Source organism: Hyaloscypha bicolor (genome assembly GCF_002865645.1).
Source record: "Hyaloscypha bicolor E unplaced genomic scaffold K444scaffold_53, whole genome shotgun sequence".
NCBI classification, from domain to species: domain Eukaryota; kingdom Fungi; phylum Ascomycota; class Leotiomycetes; order Helotiales; family Hyaloscyphaceae; genus Hyaloscypha; species Hyaloscypha bicolor.
The window spans coordinates 1,355,610-1,373,879 of record NW_020194555.1 but is presented as its reverse complement, the minus strand read 5'-3'; the positions used below and the strand labels follow the sequence as shown (position 1 = coordinate 1,373,879).

Below are 18,270 nucleotides of genomic sequence, written 5' to 3'. Positions count from 1 at the left end.
AGCTGGACGGGGGCGGTGGTGCTCGCGAGTTTACGTTTTGGTTAGCAACTCTTACACCAGCAGGCACCCAGACCAAGATCACAAAGGTACTTCGGCAGAGGTTATTGCCAAGGCAAGGAAGTCCAGTGACGTTGAAGTGGAGGCACAGGGATGTGAAGCTCACGACTCATGCTAACACGGGGCTTTTCCTTGGAGCTGAGGTCGGAGTCAACAAACGAAGCAGCATGGCAGTGTTGGTATGGTCGAAGAGTTCATTCACCCAGCCCTCAGCATTCCTTGCCAAAAATTATGAAGCTTGTTTCGACTTCTCGTCACAGCCAAAGAATCTCGAATTTCTTCTGGACTCGGTGGACAAGCTCCTTTTCTTTGACAACCCGTCCCACAGCAAGAACCTGTTTGCCAGCTGGATCTTCGAGATACTCAGGCAAGAGACAATTACAAAGTTATGTATGACGCTCTCCCAACCCCAGCATATAATGCGCTGATTCCTCGGGTGGTTAAATCCATGGACAGCGGCCAGCAGGATGCCATGTCCGGGCTAGAAGAAAAGATGATTTCAATCATCGACGGTCCACAAGGCAGTGGAAAGACGATGCTCGCTGCAACATTTGGTGCTCTCTCTATTCAATCAGGAGAGAAAGTCACCTTCCTTGCAAGCACCAAAGCTGCTTTGAAGGAGTTGTTCTTGAAAGTTGTGGACATATCTTCGAACGAGCTACATCTTCCTCTTTCTATCATTCAGCGTTTCAGTTGCAACGAAACTCAAGATTGGTTGCCAGTTGACGTCAGGGTTCTTGCCAACATCATCTCGAAGACTCAATTGAATGATCAATACCAGCTCGACTTAATAGGGAAGTCCACCCGGCAAACGTCATATCCACTTAATAACAACGGTGGGGCTCCTACCGCCGTGTTTGGTTTATACGACGAACTCGAAAGCCTCGACTCCGAAAGCTTTGAAACAACAGTGTTGTTATGCGATGGAGCTGAGAGAGCGCATGATTACTCCATATTTGCTGCTTGTGGACTTTTTGCTTCCACTTTGAAGAGAGTCGCCTTATTCGGGAACTCGGATAAGCTGCCCATTGAAGCCGCCTCGAAACATTTGAATTATCTGCGGAATCAACTTCAACTGACAACATTCTCTCGCCTCATTTACACTGGCGTCAAGCCAATTCGTCTAAACAGACAATATCACATGGATCCAGATCTCTCGTCGTTGCCCATGAGCCATATGTACTGGGACAGAGCTAGAGAGAAATCGAGATTGAGTGTTCTTGATGGTGTTTCGACAGGCGACTTTCCAGCTCGAGTGTTCATGCAACACTGGGCAGCTAAATATCTTCGGAAGGATATCAAAAACGCGAAGACTTCAGTCTTCGCAGATGTGGTGGACGGCATATGTCTCCAATATTCGACCGGTCATGCAAAAGTCAATCATCAGAACATGGTCGCGATCCTGCACATACTTCGTTCAATGAAAGAAGTCGACCTCCAGCAAGAAAAAATTATTGTTATCACATTCTTCCCCGAGGGTGCCGTAGCAATGCGAAAATTCCTCAAGTCGCAAAAGATTGCAAGTGTTCGCGTCGAGCATGTAGATTCAGATAAGATCAAGATCAAGGAGAACCTGATTTCTATCATCGACTGTCCGATGACTGGCAGTCCTGGAGCTGGATCGCGGACACGGCATGAGAGAGGCTACCCAAGGTCACCTGTCACTGGCGAACGTCCTCGAATGCTCTTCCGAGTCCAAAGAATGGTGTCTGCGCTCTGTGTTTCTCGAGGACTGCGGGTCTTCGTCGGAAGCACGTCACTTTTGGATTCAAGATCTGGCTATGATTGGAAGAAGAGCGGGGGCTATGCCCTGATCAAGGACTTGATGGAATCACATACCAGAGATGAGCAAGTTAAGCGAATCGAAATTGGAGAAGACCTCTTGCAGTATGAGGAATTCCTTCGTCCTGGAGATTACGTGTTCGCCTCTGGCACCTCAAGGAGTTCTGTGGAAATGTACCGAAACCTTGAGCGCATTCAAGGGCAGCCGACAGAAACTCCACCTGCCACTGAAGCTGAAGGATTGATGAGCATGACCTGGAGAAGTTGGACAGTCGCTACTGCTTCTGCTGCTACTGGAATGGGTGCAAATGGCACGAATTGGAGAAGAGGTGAAATGCTCAACAGTGTCGAGAACAATGTGCGTGGAGATGCAGAGAGGGGATGGATAGGGGCACAAAATTTTGGGAATTCTCCGGTTACTGGTTTGACCTCGAGACAAAATATTGGATATGAGACAAGAGTTGAGCGGATTAGGAACACCAATTGGAGATCCGGCTTCTGAATTTCATACGAGGGTCTGTACTTAGGGCAATTCAAGGACTCTCTGTATTAACTATGTGCTAGGTGTCGCAATTGTGCGCAGGACAGTGATAATGGTCTGTTGAGAAGTGCTTAGTGGCTTCTCTTTCATTATCAACATAAATAATAGAAGGAACAATGGCCGAAGCTATAGTATGCATCTAGGAAATTTCAAGGGTCGTCCGAAGTTTCGGGCAGAGGTGCTCGCTAGAATTGGGAGCTTCTTCCTAACGAGTGGGCGGCGTTGTCTTACAGGGCTAGACTCTGCACCAGTGACGCCAAACGGCACAGTAACCAGGAACCAGAGCAGGGTTCCCATTCATGGCATGCCGATATTCCGTCGGCCACAAGCAGCCTAGCGAGCGCCCCTGAAGAGTGGCCAGACGTAGAGTTCTCCTGACCTAACCCACGACTCGTCATCACGAGGAGAGGAGGGGAGACCTCATCGCCTCAAGAGAACGATGCCGTGCGAATTCCACGAGCAGCACTGTGACAACTCTACAACACTCTGCATCTCGCAGTTCAAGTTGTGACTGAAGCGGAGCACTCGGTGATATGTTCGGGCCCATTGTCATCAAAGCTCCGCCATCGTCATCAGGCCGAGGATGTAGCTATGGGGGTTGCTGAGAGACTAACACAAGGCTCGGCCAAACGAACCAAAGACGAAGGTTTGGCCCAAGGTTCCACTAACTTTATGCATATTTCGTCCCGTTTCTCCATGGGCAGGCGTCTTCCCGCCCACGAGCCTCCACCCCTCTCCACACTTCTTCCCCGCTTTCCAACAGCATGGCTTTGTGCTACCGGGATGGACCAATGCTGGAGCTCTGTCTCCGCAAATCAATCGGCCCGTGGGCTGGTGACGGACAAACTTCACTGCGTGCTTCTCCTGCTCGAATGCCCCAGAGCAGTGAGTCGTGGTGTCATGCGGCAACATCAAAGTAATTCGAGAAATGAGATCGTGAATGCGAATTGTATATAAGGCCGAGAAGACCCTCGAGAATCCCCCCTTTCTGCTCGTCAGTTTCCTCGACCACTTTTCCAAGATGCATTTCTTTCGTTCAGTGGTAGGACTCGTTTCCATCCTGCTCTCGGAAACACTCGCTGCTCCTTCAGATCTCAGATCGAGAGACCTGAACTCGTTCATTGCTGCGGAGAGAGCAATCGCGCTTCAAGGTGCTTTGAATAATATTGGTCCCAATGGCTCAGCTGTACCTGGCGCAGGAGCTGGCTTCGTCGTAGCTTCCCCTTCGAAAGTCAACCCAGACTGTCAGTTGCCGCCCATTGCCAGATCTCGCGACCTTGAACTGATATGAAGCAGATTTCTTCACATGGACGAGAGATTCTGCTCTTACCCTGAAGATGCTCATCGACGAGTTCATCTTCGGAAATACTGCCTTGCTGCCAACTATCTGGGGCTATGTCCACGCTCAAGCAAAGTTGCAAACTGTCTCAAACCCATCCGGAACCTTCCTTCCAGCCGGTTTAGGGCTTGCGGAACCAAAATATCAGGTTGATGGCACGAGATTCAACGGCGCTTGGGGACGGCCTCAGCGAGATGGCCCAGCTCTCAGGGCTATTGCTCTGATGACTTTCAGTAATTGGTTGATTGACAATGGCCAAAAGAGCACCGCGAAGACCATTATCTGGCCTATTATCTCCAATGACTTGAGTAAGCAAAATCTTCATTTGACCAGAATCGTTGGAAGAATGATGATGCTAATTCTCGGTTATAGGCTACGTCGGGCAGTACTGGAACCAAACTGGCTTTGATCTCTGGGAAGAGACTCTGGGGTCCAGCTTTTTCACTGTTCAAAACCAACACCGGTCACTGGTCCAAGGCGCTCAACTTGCGAAAGACCTCGGCGTGACCTGCACCGGCTGTGATCAGGCCCCAGAGCTTCTCTGCTTCCTTCAAAGTTTCTGGAACGGCGAATACATTGTCTCCAACATCAATATTAACAACGGCCGAACTGGTCTTGACGGAAACTCGATTTTGGGTTCTATTTCCGTTTTCGATATCGATGCATACTGCAATAGCCCAACTATTCAGCCTTGCAACAGCCAGGCTCTTGCAAACTTCAAGGTCTTGATGGACACTTTCAGAACGACGTATACGATCAACAATGGTATTCCAGAGGGCCAAGGAATTGCTGTTGGCCGATATGGTGAAGATGTGTACCAGGGTGGTAATCCTTGGTGAGTACAGCTTGTCCCAATGTCCTGATCATGAACTAAATTCAAAGGTACCTCATCACCAACGCCGCAGCAGAATTCCTCTACGATGCTGTCGCCCAATGGAAAGCCCGCCACAACCTCATCGTAGACGAGACCTCCCTCGCCTTCTTCAAAGACCTCTACCCCACCGTCACAGTCCGCCAATACAATAGCGGCAACGCCAACTCTCCCTTCGCGCAGATCATGAACGCCGTAACCGCCTATGCGGACTCCTTTGTTGCCGTAGCCGAGAAGTACATTCCCGCTGATGGGCATCTCGCTGAGCAGTTCAACCGCGACACCGGCGTTCTCCTCTCAGCGGTCGATCTCACCTGGTCCTACGCTGCTTTCGTAACCATGTCTCAACGTCGTGCTGGCCAATACCCCGCATCCTGGGGAACTCGCAACGCCACAGCGCCACCCGCAACATGTGCAGCAACCTCGACGCAAGGCGTCTACGCCCCCGCACTGGCTGCTGGTGCCCCCCAACGTCACTTCATCTTGCCAGATCAACGTGGTATTCAACGTGAATGCGTCGACCTACTTTGGGGAGAACATCTACGTGATCGGCAACACCGACGATCTCGGCGCCTGGGATATTGCCAACTCGTTACCGCTTGGCGCGGGCGGATATACTTCCGAGCGGCCGCTGTGGAGCGCCAGCGCGTATCTGAATGCGGGCGAGAGTGTGAGTTATAAGTATGTGAGACAGGAGAACTGCGATCAACCTTATATTTATGAGACGCTGAATCGGACGCTCACAGTGCCTGCTTGTGGGAGTGCGAGTATTACGGAGGAGGATGCGTGGGTTGGGCCGGTGGGGACGAGTGGGAATTGCTAGAAGAAAAAAAGAGGAGGAGCGTACATAGATGAGACGGTGACGAGGTATGAGAATAGTAATTTAATGTTTCTTGGGTGTTCGTTGTGTTCTGCGTTAGTCAAGGGGAAGTGAAGGTGTGCTGTAACCTCGTAACCCCCTTTTTTCAATTTCCATGCGCTCTCAAATTATGATAATATCTTCAAAGGCAACACCTCTTCTCTTTAGAGCCTTTGAAGTCATTCGTGGATCGAAGTATGAAAACTTGTTGGTAGAACGATTATGGAAATAGAGTTCCCTCATAGTACCGTCGGTTCCGAACTCCTCGTCGTAGTACCGCCTCCTTACCTCACTCCAATATTTCTTGTTCCAATCTTCTGGTAATGGGCCGAGTCGTGGATCATTTTGAGTTGTCAATTCACCGTTTTTAAAAATGATCTGATGATTACCTGCAACCCTTTCCCACCGATAGCTCCAAAGATCCTCCCCAGCTACTGCGGAGAGCGCACCCAACAGCGCTTCCGAGTTCATTAAGCCATGCACGTAGCATTCGCCTTTCAGTTGGTAATGGTTGGGTTGACTCTCGATGCTGGATAGAATGATAGCTGTGTTAACACCAGGAGTCACAAAGATCTGGTCCCCAATCTTTCCCCAGAAAGGACACAGTCCAATCAAGCCGTCTGTGGTAGAGAAGATTGCACGACCTCTGGCGTGAACGAAAGCACTTTGAGTTTTATCCAACGTATCTGTAGAATAATCCCCACCTTGAATAATATTCCGGAGTTCTTGCAGTGGCAGATGCGAAGGAAGTTCATGATTCTCAAGGTATCTACCACCGGCTAGCGAACAGACATACGCATCGAACATATCACCACCCAGAGGGTAGACACTATCGAGCAGATTTGAGTGCGCATGAGCGCGAAACGTTTCGAGAGCACTGCGACCAAAAGAGGGTTTCGGGGGGATGTCGAACCAAATCGCGGTAACGGTACCAATTGCTTTCGCTGGCAATCGTAGACTTTCATCTGCTCTCTCGTACAAAATCTCATGTTTAGACCGTCCAGATGCACTACGCAGTCCAAATGACGATAGAGTTTGTGATAATTTGGGCACCCATGAAGGCTGCCCGCATTGGCGTTCTTCTAAGCTTCCCGCCATGTGCGCAGTGTGTTGTAATTTCATCATACATTTGAAAAGCTCTTTGTTCACCTCCTGCAGTGATTTCGTATAGTCGGGGACAATCTCAACTCGGTATTCGCTACGGATTAAACCCAGGATGGCGTATACTCGATCTCTCTCGTCGGTACAGAGGGAGCGTTTCAACCTTCTAGCAAGTAATAATGGCCGCGTCTTCCGCTGGATAGGTTTTAGGATATCTGCCGCGCGACCAAATGCCGTAAGTTTTATTTGCAGCGATACCAGCCTCCCCGGTTGATCCACATAGATGAAGCGAAGGACTTTGTACAGGTCTCGCATATCCAAAGTTCTCGTCCCTATGTATGCAATGGCGGCAGTAGCCAGGTGGTATTCTTGATATATCCAGAGTCGAGTGAACCATTGCCGTTGACACAGCTCTTTCAGAGCCTTGATTCTTGGGAGCAGAGCTTCTCGGTTGGCGAGAAGCTTGTCTGTTTCCGAGCCGGGTAGAACGGTGCGGGAAGCCGTGTCCTTCGTATTCCTGGCGGTCACAAGGTCCGCTGCCACAGCATGCACCAGATTGACAGCAACGTCACTACTGGCGCTTTCTGGGCCAAGCCACACGTCAACCTGCTTGGCATTTCTGAATATATCGGCCATCCTTCCAACTTGGACACTTCTCTCAATCAAATCTTGCTGGTTAATGCAAACGGCGTCAATCCAGAGAATGCGGGCCTCGTCTTCTCTCCGTAGATACCTCATAGCCTCCGCTAGATTCTGTGTAACTGGCAAACTATTAGAGTCAAGCCGTCCCCTGTCACGAATGGAGATGAAATATGGGTCGACTTCAGAGCCCCACGCGTAGGAGACAGCTTCATATGAGGGAGTGCGGCTACTTTCTCCGACTTGTAAGAGCTCAAACGTTCGTTCAAGATTCGTTGATCTCTCCTCGTAGTTTTTCTCTTCCTCAGGGTAGTTCGATTCCACGTGGAAGATTTCTATTTCTATGTCGTCCGAGAAGCCACCAGGCAGCAGAATGATGAGTCTGATTTCGGCCTTAGCGGCATTGAGTGGTGTGTATGTGTATCGATCCATGGGTGATTCAAATTCAGACGGACAATGGCGTCAACGAGGTGATGCGTGTGATTTGGGTGATTGTTGGAAGGTGTGAAGTTGGTTTTGAGGTGAGGCTGGGCTGGCTGTGTGTTGGCCCGTCCTAGCCAGGTTTGGCGGGTTGCATCTCGGTGAGCGATGTGGTGGCGCAGTGATGCAGCCTTACTCCAGCCGTTCCAGTGCCTTCTCTTTCGAAGTTCTAATTGGAGAAGTTTTGTTGGGACATTTTCGTCTTCGTTTGATCCAGTACGCTGGTCAAAGGGATAGAGAGAAGGCCTCCAAGCACATGATCTGAATGGCCCTGTCGCTTAATTCAGGGGTAAAATTCGGCGACTCCAGCACCACGACCTTTTGGATGCACTCATAAGCTTCTATAGATTCACTACAGTTGTTTTCAGACTGCCCTTCAAGATCCTACATCATCTGTGTGGTAAAAAATAGGTTTGCCGCTCGCATCGAAAAATTCAAAGTTGGCGATGATCCTTAGTAAGTAAGGTACCTTACATAGTAAATTTGTATGGGAGGTGCCTTCCTTCCATAAGCGAGCCTTGCTAAACTCCCTCCGTCCTCTTCTTATTATCGCATAATATTAATGATTCTAAATCTCTTATAAAATAGATAATTAGAGAGATTAGACATAAGAGAGTAAATACAAAAAAGTTATTTAGATATCTAGTAAGTTATATACTATAACTCCCTATTATAAGCAATATAGGCAATATATGGCCACGAAGCCAACCTTAACCGAATGGATAACTCACGTGACCCTCATTTCATGATTCGCTGCACTTTTCTAGAAAATGCAGTTCAACTCAAACTTTTGTTCTCACCGAAGCAGCAAGTGAGTTCAACGATTCTTGAAAAATCTTGTTGTTTCTGTGGCCAAAGAGTTGTAACTCTCAGAAAGTATAAAGTTTGTGTTTCAATGACCCTGTCCTTAAAAACCGAACACTAAAATCAACGTTTCATTAAGTAGTGTTAATCGATTTTGATGAGTTTCAAATCTTTCTCGAGTTTCTTATATTACTTAAATATCAGTTACAAGAAGTTTTGATTTGTGGTTGTGGCGTACTTATTAAGTAAAGTCGGCGACTTTTGGTTCCTCAGGATGGGGTGGATGCGCAAATTCTCAACTTATGGATTGACTTGTAAAAGATAGTTGAAGGTGAGATAAAGACCCTTTGTTAAAACTGAAATGGTACTCATAAAGAAACATTTCATTCTATAGGTGGATCCAACGCTTGATTCGGCTCCCCTTTGATATTCCATTGCTCGTTACTCGTTAATCGCCTACTACCCGGCCACCCCCTGAAACACTCTGGAAATAGGGTTCACAGTCAGCCCCTAGATTTTGCCCAAATATTCTGCGACGACAAATGCGAAAATCGACCTTACTGAAGTTCATCTCCATCGTTGGACCCGAATAACATTGGAATCTGCTCTCATTCTCCGCAGCCCACTCTCACGTGACTTTGTACTGCCACACTAAGTGCTGGTGGCTGACTCACAACTCCTAACCACCTTCCATTTCTGGCTGAACAAATCCACCTGCACCTAACAATTCCAAACCGCTCTCTGACTCACGCCGTGCCCAAATGCGCAGGAGCAGGGGCCCATCCTTGTTGCATGACCGATGATACAGATAAGACATATCCGCGTAAAATTCGCAGCCTTCGCTCTTTGACCTCAACACTGCTCGAACCTCAGCAGTCCTTTCCTACCGCCGAATCATTGAGGCAAATCGCCTCGCATTGATGGCACGATGCATTTGACACCTCAATTGGAGGATTTGGCCATAGTTCTGACCATCTTCATCTTTCTATTTACAATTAGCTCAATCCGGTCTCTCGCGAAGGGCAATTGGCGGGAGAAAAAGAATCCCAACCATGATCAGGCACTGTACGAAGACGAAGATGGAGCCGCAAGCACAAAAGCGGCGGAGGAATTTTCCAACAAGGTCCAATTTATTCTCATCTTTGCTTTTGTCTTGATAGGATTAGGGCTCGCCATTGCAGATGTTGTCGTCACCGTCATCGAAGCAAAATCCAGCACAGCCAGTTCAGATCCCCAACATATCGGGATATTCCTGCTCTTTCCAGCATGGGTGAGACCCGATTCGCCCAATAATACTGGTGACATTGCATGCTAATCGGCATCTTGTAGTTCCTTTTGATATTGCAACTCATCAACACCTCTCTCCAGCAAAGGCCGCTCACGCGATTCAAAAGTGCCATCTCGAGACTAACATCATGCGTCCTCCTTACTGGCCTCGTTTGGATATCTCTTCTCGGGGATGCAGCTCGTGTCACCACAATCTTGGCAAGCCTCCAAATGGCCTCAATTCTCGCCTTGATGGCCACAATATTTTCCATCAAGAGACGTCCAGTTGTCTTCCGCCCAGATGGGAAGCTTGTCGACCAACAATTCAACGTCAGTCTATGGTCCAGGTACAGCTTCCAGTGGTGCACCGACGTGCTTTCCGCTGCTGGGAAGGAGAAATTCGGAAACGAGGATGTACCAGCCGTGAATCATATCGTGAGATCTGAGAACGCAACGGAGAGATTCTACAATATTGTCATCAAAGACAGTATGCCGCTTTGGGTGCAGATTTTCTGGGCTTTCAGAAGCCAACTTATCCTTCAGTGGTTGTCGATACTTTTCTCCAACTTCTTTGATGTAGCTCCTGCTTTTGCGACGCTGCAATTGCTGAAGTACCTCGAGACAAGAACAGACCCGAATGCTATTGAAGCAGGGTCATGGAAATATGTTGTAAGTCCCAACTTCATAGAGCATTCTGCCATTTTTTGCGTCGGGTCCAGAGTTTCTAGCAGTTTAACAGCGTCTGGAACATTCTACTCCTGAAAATACTTGAATGAAGTATGCTGACTTTGATTTCTTGGGGAATAGGTTGGAATTGCGGTGGCTTCGATGAGTTCGCATATGGTCGACTCGAGGATCATGTGGTGGTCCATGGCTGGTAAGTTCAGCTTCCATAGGCTCCCGTGCATATACTGAAACCTTCTGGCATAGACATCGTCATTCCGCTTCGATCTATCCTTACTGGAGCCATGTACGCCAAATTGCTCAAAATCAACGACTCCAGCGAGCCCCCCGAAGAAGTAAGTTAATTTTGATCTTGGCAATTGTGCCCATTCCCACTGGGCACGGCTCCAATTGTCCCGACCCCCCGCGGAACAATCAGCCGGAGGCGCCTCTTGTTTTTCGAGTTTATCTGGTACATTCGGCTGCATAGAAAGTCTCAACGCTCTATGGGTTCGGGTGTTGGAGATATGGAGAATGCTTCAAATGACGTGGGGTTTTACCAATTTTCGATCCTGATTTCCTTTTTTTTTTTGCCAGAAACTGTAGAAAACGAAAGTTTCTTTCCTGATAATGGGAATCTGCCACAAGCTGACGGGAGGGTATCAGGATTTGTCAAAAACAGAGGATTCCAAGGCCGATGATGCAAAGACAACAGACCAAAAGAACCGATCGACATCCCAGCAAGATGTCGTTAACATGTTTTCAGTGGACTGCACAGCGATAGCTATGTTTGGAGCTCAAAACACTGAGTATGTCAACTCTGCAGGCAAGCTCATCGTCACTGTTGCCTTCTTGCTATTCCTTATCGGCTGGCAAAGTTTGTGTGCCGGGCTGGTGGGCATCGCGCTTCTTTTTCCGATCAACAAAGTTCTTGCAGGACGATATGGTAAGAAACAGAAAAAGTTGATGGAGATCAGAGATAAGAGGACAACGATCACTACGGAAGCGCTCCATGGAATCCGGCAGATCAAATTCTCTGCGACAGAGAATCAATGGACTGAAAAGCTCGAAGCAGTCAGAGAAGAGGAGCTCTCAACGCTCTGGAAAACGAGAGTCGATAACCTCTATATGTCTATTGCGTCCGAGTTCACCCCTATCGTGTTGACGGCACTGTCTTTGGCTACATACTCGTGGGTCCATGGAAATTTATTACCGTCAGTCGCATTTACAGCCATCAGTCTGTTCATCCAGCTTGAAGGCCTCGTATCCCATATTCCCTTCTTGATGGTCAAAGCAATAAACGCCAAAGTCAGTTGCGACAGAATTCAGAACTTTCTTCGCTTGCCGGAGAAGCCCGAGAATACGTCTCCAGGAGAGTCCATATCCTTCTACAGCGCATCCTTCAGTTTTCCCCACGATTCTACAGATCCAACCACAGACTCGTTCGCTCTTCGAGAACTGAACCTCCAATTCCCCAACAATGCTCTGAGTGTCATCTCGGGCCCAACGGGATCTGGGAAGTCGTTACTTCTTGCAGCTATTCTAGGTGAGGTGGACCTTCTGTCTGGTTATATCCAAGTCCCAAAGTCCACCGGCCAACCCTTCGATTCCAAAGCCACTGCTGCCAATTGGGTAATTCCGACTGCTATTGCCTTCATCTCGCAGATTCCCTGGATAGAGAATGCTACAATCAAAGACAACATCCTCTTTGGTCTCCCCTTTGATCCCATCAGATATGAGAAGGTGGTGGAAGCATGTGCTTTGTCACAAGACCTTGCTATTTTTGAAGACGGTGACGAAACCGAAGTAGGGGCCCAAGGAATCAGCCTGAGTGGTGGGCAGAAGTGGCGATTAACTTTGGCTCGCGCGTTTTACTCCAGAGCTGGAATTATAATTATGGACGACGTCCTTAGTGCTCTGGATGCCCATGTCGGCAAGCATATTTTCGACCTTGCAGTCATGGGTGAACTCGCTGAAGGGAGGACTCGAATCTTGGCGACTCACCATACATCACTTTGTTTACCACGAGCAAAGTACGCCGTGCGCCTTTCAGCTCGTGGAACACTTGAACATGCTGGCTTGATCGAAGAGCTTCGCCAGGAAGGGGTCTTGGACGAAATCCTCAAGGAGGATGACATCATTGAACCCAAGGAGGTGGAGGAGGATGAGGTGCTTAGGGCGGTGAAGACGAACGGTTCTACCGCTGCAATCCCGTCAGAAGATGCTGCTGTGGCCGTGAAGGCAGCACCTAAGAAGCTCATTGAGGAGGAGAAAAGAGAGACCGGCCGAGTCAAAACTTCAGTCTACGCCGGATATCTGCATGCTTCTGGAGGATGGCCATTCTGGTCTTTTCTAGTGCTTCTTTATGCGATCGCCGAGGGCTTTACACTGGGTCGCACTTATTGGGTCAGGATCTGGTCGAGTTCCTTCGGAGGGGCGGAGACCGAAGCATCCCTATCTTTTGCCGCCTCCCATTATCAAAATCACATCCAGCCACGATTTCCTGGTCAACAACTCATCGGTCCTGTTAACTTTACCAACCCCATCAACTCCACCCTAGCCTCCACGAGCTTCCCGATCGAGTCTCAAAACCGAAGTCTCTGGTTCTATCTCGGAATATATTGCTTGATATCGACGGTATCGGTTGTGTTCTCCATCTTTCGTGTCTACCTGGTCTATTCTGGCTCTCTTCGAGCTTCCCGCAGAATCTTCAAAGCTGTATTGCACAGCGTTCTTCGGGCTCCTCTCCGGTGGCTTGATACCGTACCCATGGGACGGGTACTAAATAGGTTCACTGGAGACTTCACAAGTATAGATTCATCCCTCGCTCAAAACTTCTACTACTTCGCTGGTGTAGTCGCAGATCTCGCGGGTATCTTGACAGCAGCTGCTTTTGTTTCCCCATATATAATCCTTTGCGCAGCAGTTCTACTAACTGTTTGTACCACATTCGCCAGGAGTTACATCGCCGCCGCGCGCAATACAAAACGGCTAGATTCCACAAACAAATCCCCGGTCATATCGCATTTTTCCGCATCTTTGAGCGGTCTATCAACAATCAGGGCATTTGCCAAGTCATCTGAATTCAGAAGCCGGATGTTTACACTCATCGATACATCTGCATCCTCTGCTTGGTACAACAGCCTGTTTCGAAGCTGGCTTATGATCCGCATCGGTATTACGGCCGGGCTTTTTGCTGCCATTGTTGCTACTTTCGTCATCACTAAGCCTGGCATCGATGCTAGTTTGGCTGGCTTTGCCCTTTCATTTGCCTTGAGTTTTGGCCATTTTGTCAGCTGGGCAATTAGCATTTCTACAATGATGGAGCTTGATATGAATGCCGCAGAACGTATTTTTGAGTACCGAGACTTAATAACCGAGGATCAAGGTGGGGAGGAAGTACGAGCTTCCTGGCCTGAGGAGGGTAAGGTTGTAGTCAAGGATTTGGAGCTTGGGTACGCTGAAGGCCTCCCTTCTATTTTGAAAGGGTTGAGTTTTACTGCCGAGAAGAATCAGAGGATTGGCGTTATTGGCAGGACGGGAGCAGGTAAGAATACTCCCTGGGATCCTTCCTATTTCAGAGTCTCAGCCTTCACTTGACGTATTCTTCGAAAGTAGCAACACAGTACTGACCTCTACCAGGAAAATCAACCTTATCCCTCGCCCTCTTCCGCTTCCTACAGCCCCGCAAAGGTAGCATTTCCATCGACGACGTCGACATTTCCACAATCAAGCTTCACAACTTACGCACTCGACTCGCAATTATTCCCCAAGACCCTGTCCTTTTCTCTGGAACCATCCGTTCAAACCTCGATCCCTTCAACGAGTTCAGCGACTACCAACTCCGCGAAGCCCTGATGCGTGTCCATCTGATACCATCCACAACCCATACCCCCAACCCTGAATCTACATTCCCAGAATCATCAACCGCAAGTTCCACCACAGCCTTCGTCCAACCAGCCGAGAATAAGAATATCTTCCTATCTCTGACAGCGCCGATTGCATCAGGAGGATCCAATCTCTCGCAAGGCCAAAAACAACTTCTCTGCCTGGCACGGGCGATTCTTTCTCGGCCCAAGGTCCTATTACTAGATGAGGCAACCTCCGCCGTTGACATGTCTACTGATCTTCTTATCCAAGAATCTATTCGCAATGAGTTCACTAATACTACTTTATTGGTTATTGCTCATCGATTGAGTACAGTGTCAGATTTTGACAAGATATTGGTTATGAAAGATGGCATGAATGCTGAGTTTGGGAGCCCGAGGGAGTTGTTGGAGAAGGAAGAGGGATTGTTTAAGGGGATGGTGGAACAGAGTGGGGAGAAGGAGGAGTTGGAGAAGATGATTTTGGCGGGTGGGATGTAGCGGTTTTTGTCCACAGACATAATCATGTTAAAGGCTCATTGATGTAGAGGCGATCCGCCCAGATGTGTTGGGGAACGGTCACGCGTGTATTACCTGTTGTAGAATTTCAACTAGAGGTTCAGTTTTTGCCCATGTGTTAAGGGTGTTTATGAAAAGAGGTACCGAGGCCTTCAACCCCTGTACTGCCAAAACCCCGATTTTTCATGACATTCGCATTCGCATATTGTACTTAGCTTTTGAAATTTTGAAATAAAGTAATTATTTAAATTCCTATTAATCCATTTAATTCTCTATTAAATTCTTAATAAATTTTATACAGGCTAATTTTAGAAATTCTTACATAAGTAATTAAATTTAATATTTTATTAAATGAAGGAAGAAAAATTCGAGGATATATTATATAAGCCTTTGGGATATACGAGCCATTACGGCCGCTTCGCTTAAATCTTACTAGGGTTTCCCCAAAAATCTTTCTCTTATATATTAAGCTTATTAAAGCTTTTATTACTTCTATAATTATATAAATTATAATTAATATATATATAAGAATTTAAATGACTTTAAAAGGTTAAGAAATATAAAAGTTATACTTAAAGATCTTAAGAACTTAGAAAATAGCCTCAAATTTGAGAAAATAATATTAAAAGAAAAACTTCAAAATTTTATAAATAAAAAAAATCCAATTAGAAGAAATCTAATTAATCTAAATCAAAGAGAATAATTAGAAAAGTATATAAGCTATTTGCAAGCTTATAGATATCTTATACTATAAGTAATTTATTATATAAGAAGTAAAAAGTAGGGAAAAAGTCAAGTGCAATATACGCAAATGTTGTTTGCAATGTTCTTTCGGGGTTTTGGCAGGAGGATCGCTATCGGCCTCGGTACATCTGATCCTTACGGCTTTCCGTACACGCCATTCACCAATGCAATATGTAACCCCAACATTCTGAAAGCAAGAGCAGGAAGGAGTCGGCGTATGCGACCCACCACAGCTGTGACGGCGGGATCGAGGCAATGGCCAGGGCTCAAAGATCCAAGAATCTCATATATTGAAAATACTAAGCTGAAGAGAAGAAGGAGAGAGAGAGAAGGAAAGGGGATAAAAGAAGGGAAGTACTAGCTAAAACCACTGAAACGCCGGCTAGCTAGGTGAAACCAGTCATGTGACAGCCACCCCCATATGGCCCCCAGCCAGCGCCGTCACAACGGCGACCTGGCAACCTTCGGTTGGGTCATTACTTCATTCTCAGTAATTCCTACGATACAAGATCTATTGAAGCCCTCCGGGCCGAAAACATCCAATCGCTGAACGTGTTCTCCAGGCTGAGCACATATGTGCCCCCCCCCCATGACACAGAACTTGAGGATACGAGGCCTTTTCGCTGAGACAGGGTTTATATTGCTTGCGCCTGGGATGGAGGGAGGCCAGTCGGAAGAGGGGTCTTGTGGAGGGAGAAGGGGAGGGAGAAAGGGAGGGGGAAGGGGCGAGATGACTTTTCAGACCAACCAGCATTTGCATGATGATATTTAGATTATCAAAATAGTTCATGACGGTGATAAACTATAAAGGGAAATTTACAGTAGTACTCTTGTTAGGAAGGAAACAAAATTGATTGCTCAAATCTCTAGATAACAAAGTTTCCACTAGCGACATCATGGACTGTCCTACAGTCAAGTTAGGAGAAGGTCAAAGTAAACGAAAGTCAGAGACAGAATTAGCCGGCTAGCAAAACTGAAACCATCCTGCATCAACGTGCAAGATCTGAGAAGCCGTTCGCGAAATAACGTGAAGAAACTGTGGATTGTGATAACATATTCCCCCACCTGCGCCCCTCCTAGCCGGAGCCGCTCTGTTCGGAATGTTCCTTATGCAAGTCGTTCTTGGCCTCAGTATATGGTGGGGGAGGCTCTCTAATGAGTTCCGCCTTTAATTCTCTGAGCTTATCCAGGTGATTCATGATTTCGGCGTCGCTCCCTTTCGCATTAGTCCAGAATTTTTGTTCTTCCTTTAGAATGGCTTTCCGTTTTCTGAGCCTCTCGACTTCTTTAGGTTTATTAGCCTTGACTGCATCATGGATCTCCGTCTGTAAATCACCGATTCGCTCTTCGATATTGTGTTTTCTGTCACGCAATGCCTCATGTGTTGGGTCTATATGAGCGTCAGTGATTTTGAGCCCGGGTAATTGCTAGCATGCGTACCTTCAAGTGGAAAGTCTGTGAGGAGGGGCATGAAGACTTTGTCGACCATCAAGTTCGGCACATCGAGGATTCTGTCTTTCTGGATGGACCAAGCACCAATGATAAGATCAAAGTTCTCGTTGGGAGAGATGAGAAAACGCATGTCGCGGAAGACTCGAGTACTCTTCTTGTGATACCAGGTTAAGTGTATTGCACCTTGGGGGATGAGTTGATGTCCAGTTACGCTGGTGGCCCCAGCTTCCTCTTCTTTGGTCAAGGGGCAAAAGGCGGACTCTGGATACTCAAGCACTCCGATGAATTTTCGTGAGACGATATTGCCTTGCATGTTGCCAGTATCGATAGTGCATTTTGCCTCCATTGCGATATGATGCTTGTCTTTGTCCTGGCGAGTTGAGAGTACATAGACAGGTAGAATCCATGGTGAAGAGTCGCCATTGGACTATACGAGATTTTGGTTAGCCGCTATCAAAGTAATGAAGGAGTTTGGCCTACCTCTTGCTGGGTCTGCAGAGATCTTTGATCCACAATCGCTCGCTTCTTCTCAGGAACCGCGACAGAGAAGATTCCCCGAAGGCGATCAACCAAAGTGTATTTGTGGGGTTCGTAGACTACATCCTGGTAGGACCCATTGGAAGGCGCGGGTAAGGCCGTGGGCGTAGCGTCAGGAATGTTCGAGGAAAGGAAATAATTGTGAACTGCAGGTTCTTTAGCAAACACAGTAGACGATAGATACTAGGGGCCTACCGTTTGCCACTGCTGAATCATGCATGATATTGGATTGGATCGAGCGTTGAGTGTTACGTTCAGAAGTGGGAAATCGATTACACCTGGGGCTCGGCATACTTCGCCAGCTGGAACACAACCGCCTGTTTATACACGGGCTCGACAGAACCACTGGATCGCAAAGGAAGAGCCTCTTCGATTCCTCCTCCCGCGTTTGGGGTTGCACGGATAGAAAAACCCTCGAGTGACGTGCTCGTACCACCCTTCTCATCTAGTCACGTCCACCTCTCTCGCCCAGCTCAGGCATAGCGCTGTCCATTTTTTCACTTTTTTCCAGGCCGTCCGTGGGACAACTGCGAGGTAACGACGATGGCAGCTCATTTTTTGCGATGCGGTGGCCAGAGGTGGCAGATAGGGGCGCTAGCTGAAGCATGAGGGGGCGAGGTTGGTAAGCATGTTGAAGCAACGGCGTCCAACCAAAGCCAAGACCACCTCGCCGACGAGACTCTTCACGGCCCGCAATGAAACTTGATCAATCAAAAGATCAATAAGTCCCTCCCACACCTGAGGTGTGCC

The 18,270-nt window shown here is 47.7% G+C and overlaps 5 protein-coding genes across 5 annotated transcripts; 3 read left to right on the top strand and 2 right to left on the bottom strand.

Annotated features, from left to right (window-relative positions):
* The first annotated feature begins 356 nt into the window (after positions 1-356).
* On the top strand, positions 357-2,666 carry K444DRAFT_341553 (uncharacterized protein). Its single transcript, XM_024872033.1, has one exon. It carries the CDS (start codon positions 446-448, stop codon positions 2,339-2,341), a length of 1,896 nt encoding a protein of 631 aa, XP_024739327.1. The 5' UTR covers positions 357-445; the 3' UTR covers positions 2,342-2,666.
* A 735-nt stretch (positions 2,667-3,401) lies between these two features.
* On the top strand, positions 3,402-5,413 carry K444DRAFT_641771 (carbohydrate-binding module family 20 protein; the record flags this gene model as incomplete). Its single annotated transcript, XM_024884661.1, has 5 exons — positions 3,402-3,624; positions 3,677-4,027; positions 4,092-4,554; positions 4,602-5,025; positions 5,081-5,413. 5 exons carry the CDS (start codon positions 3,402-3,404, stop codon positions 5,411-5,413), a joined length of 1,794 nt encoding a protein of 597 aa, XP_024739326.1.
* A 9-nt stretch (positions 5,414-5,422) lies between these two features.
* On the bottom strand, positions 5,423-7,667 carry K444DRAFT_341544 (HET-domain-containing protein). The gene has a single exon (XM_024872032.1). The coding sequence runs from the start codon at positions 7,619-7,621 to the stop codon at positions 5,573-5,575; it is 2,049 nt and encodes a 682-aa protein (XP_024739325.1). The 5' UTR covers positions 7,622-7,667; the 3' UTR covers positions 5,423-5,572.
* A 1,530-nt stretch (positions 7,668-9,197) lies between these two features.
* Positions 9,198-14,989, top strand: K444DRAFT_557468 (P-loop containing nucleoside triphosphate hydrolase protein). Its single transcript, XM_024876785.1, has 6 exons — positions 9,198-9,743; positions 9,803-10,408; positions 10,547-10,616; positions 10,670-10,758; positions 11,069-13,949; positions 14,045-14,989. Exons 1-6 carry the CDS (start codon positions 9,402-9,404, stop codon positions 14,767-14,769), a joined length of 4,713 nt encoding a protein of 1,570 aa, XP_024739324.1. The 5' UTR covers positions 9,198-9,401; the 3' UTR covers positions 14,770-14,989.
* A 1,618-nt stretch (positions 14,990-16,607) lies between these two features.
* On the bottom strand, positions 16,608-17,740 carry K444DRAFT_627355 (uncharacterized protein; the record flags this gene model as incomplete). The annotated part of the gene is made up of 4 exons (XM_024882786.1): positions 16,608-16,921; positions 16,972-17,410; positions 17,464-17,666; positions 17,716-17,740. 4 exons carry the CDS (start codon positions 17,738-17,740, stop codon positions 16,608-16,610), a joined length of 981 nt encoding a protein of 326 aa, XP_024739323.1.
* Between the last annotated feature and the right edge of the window lie 530 nt (positions 17,741-18,270).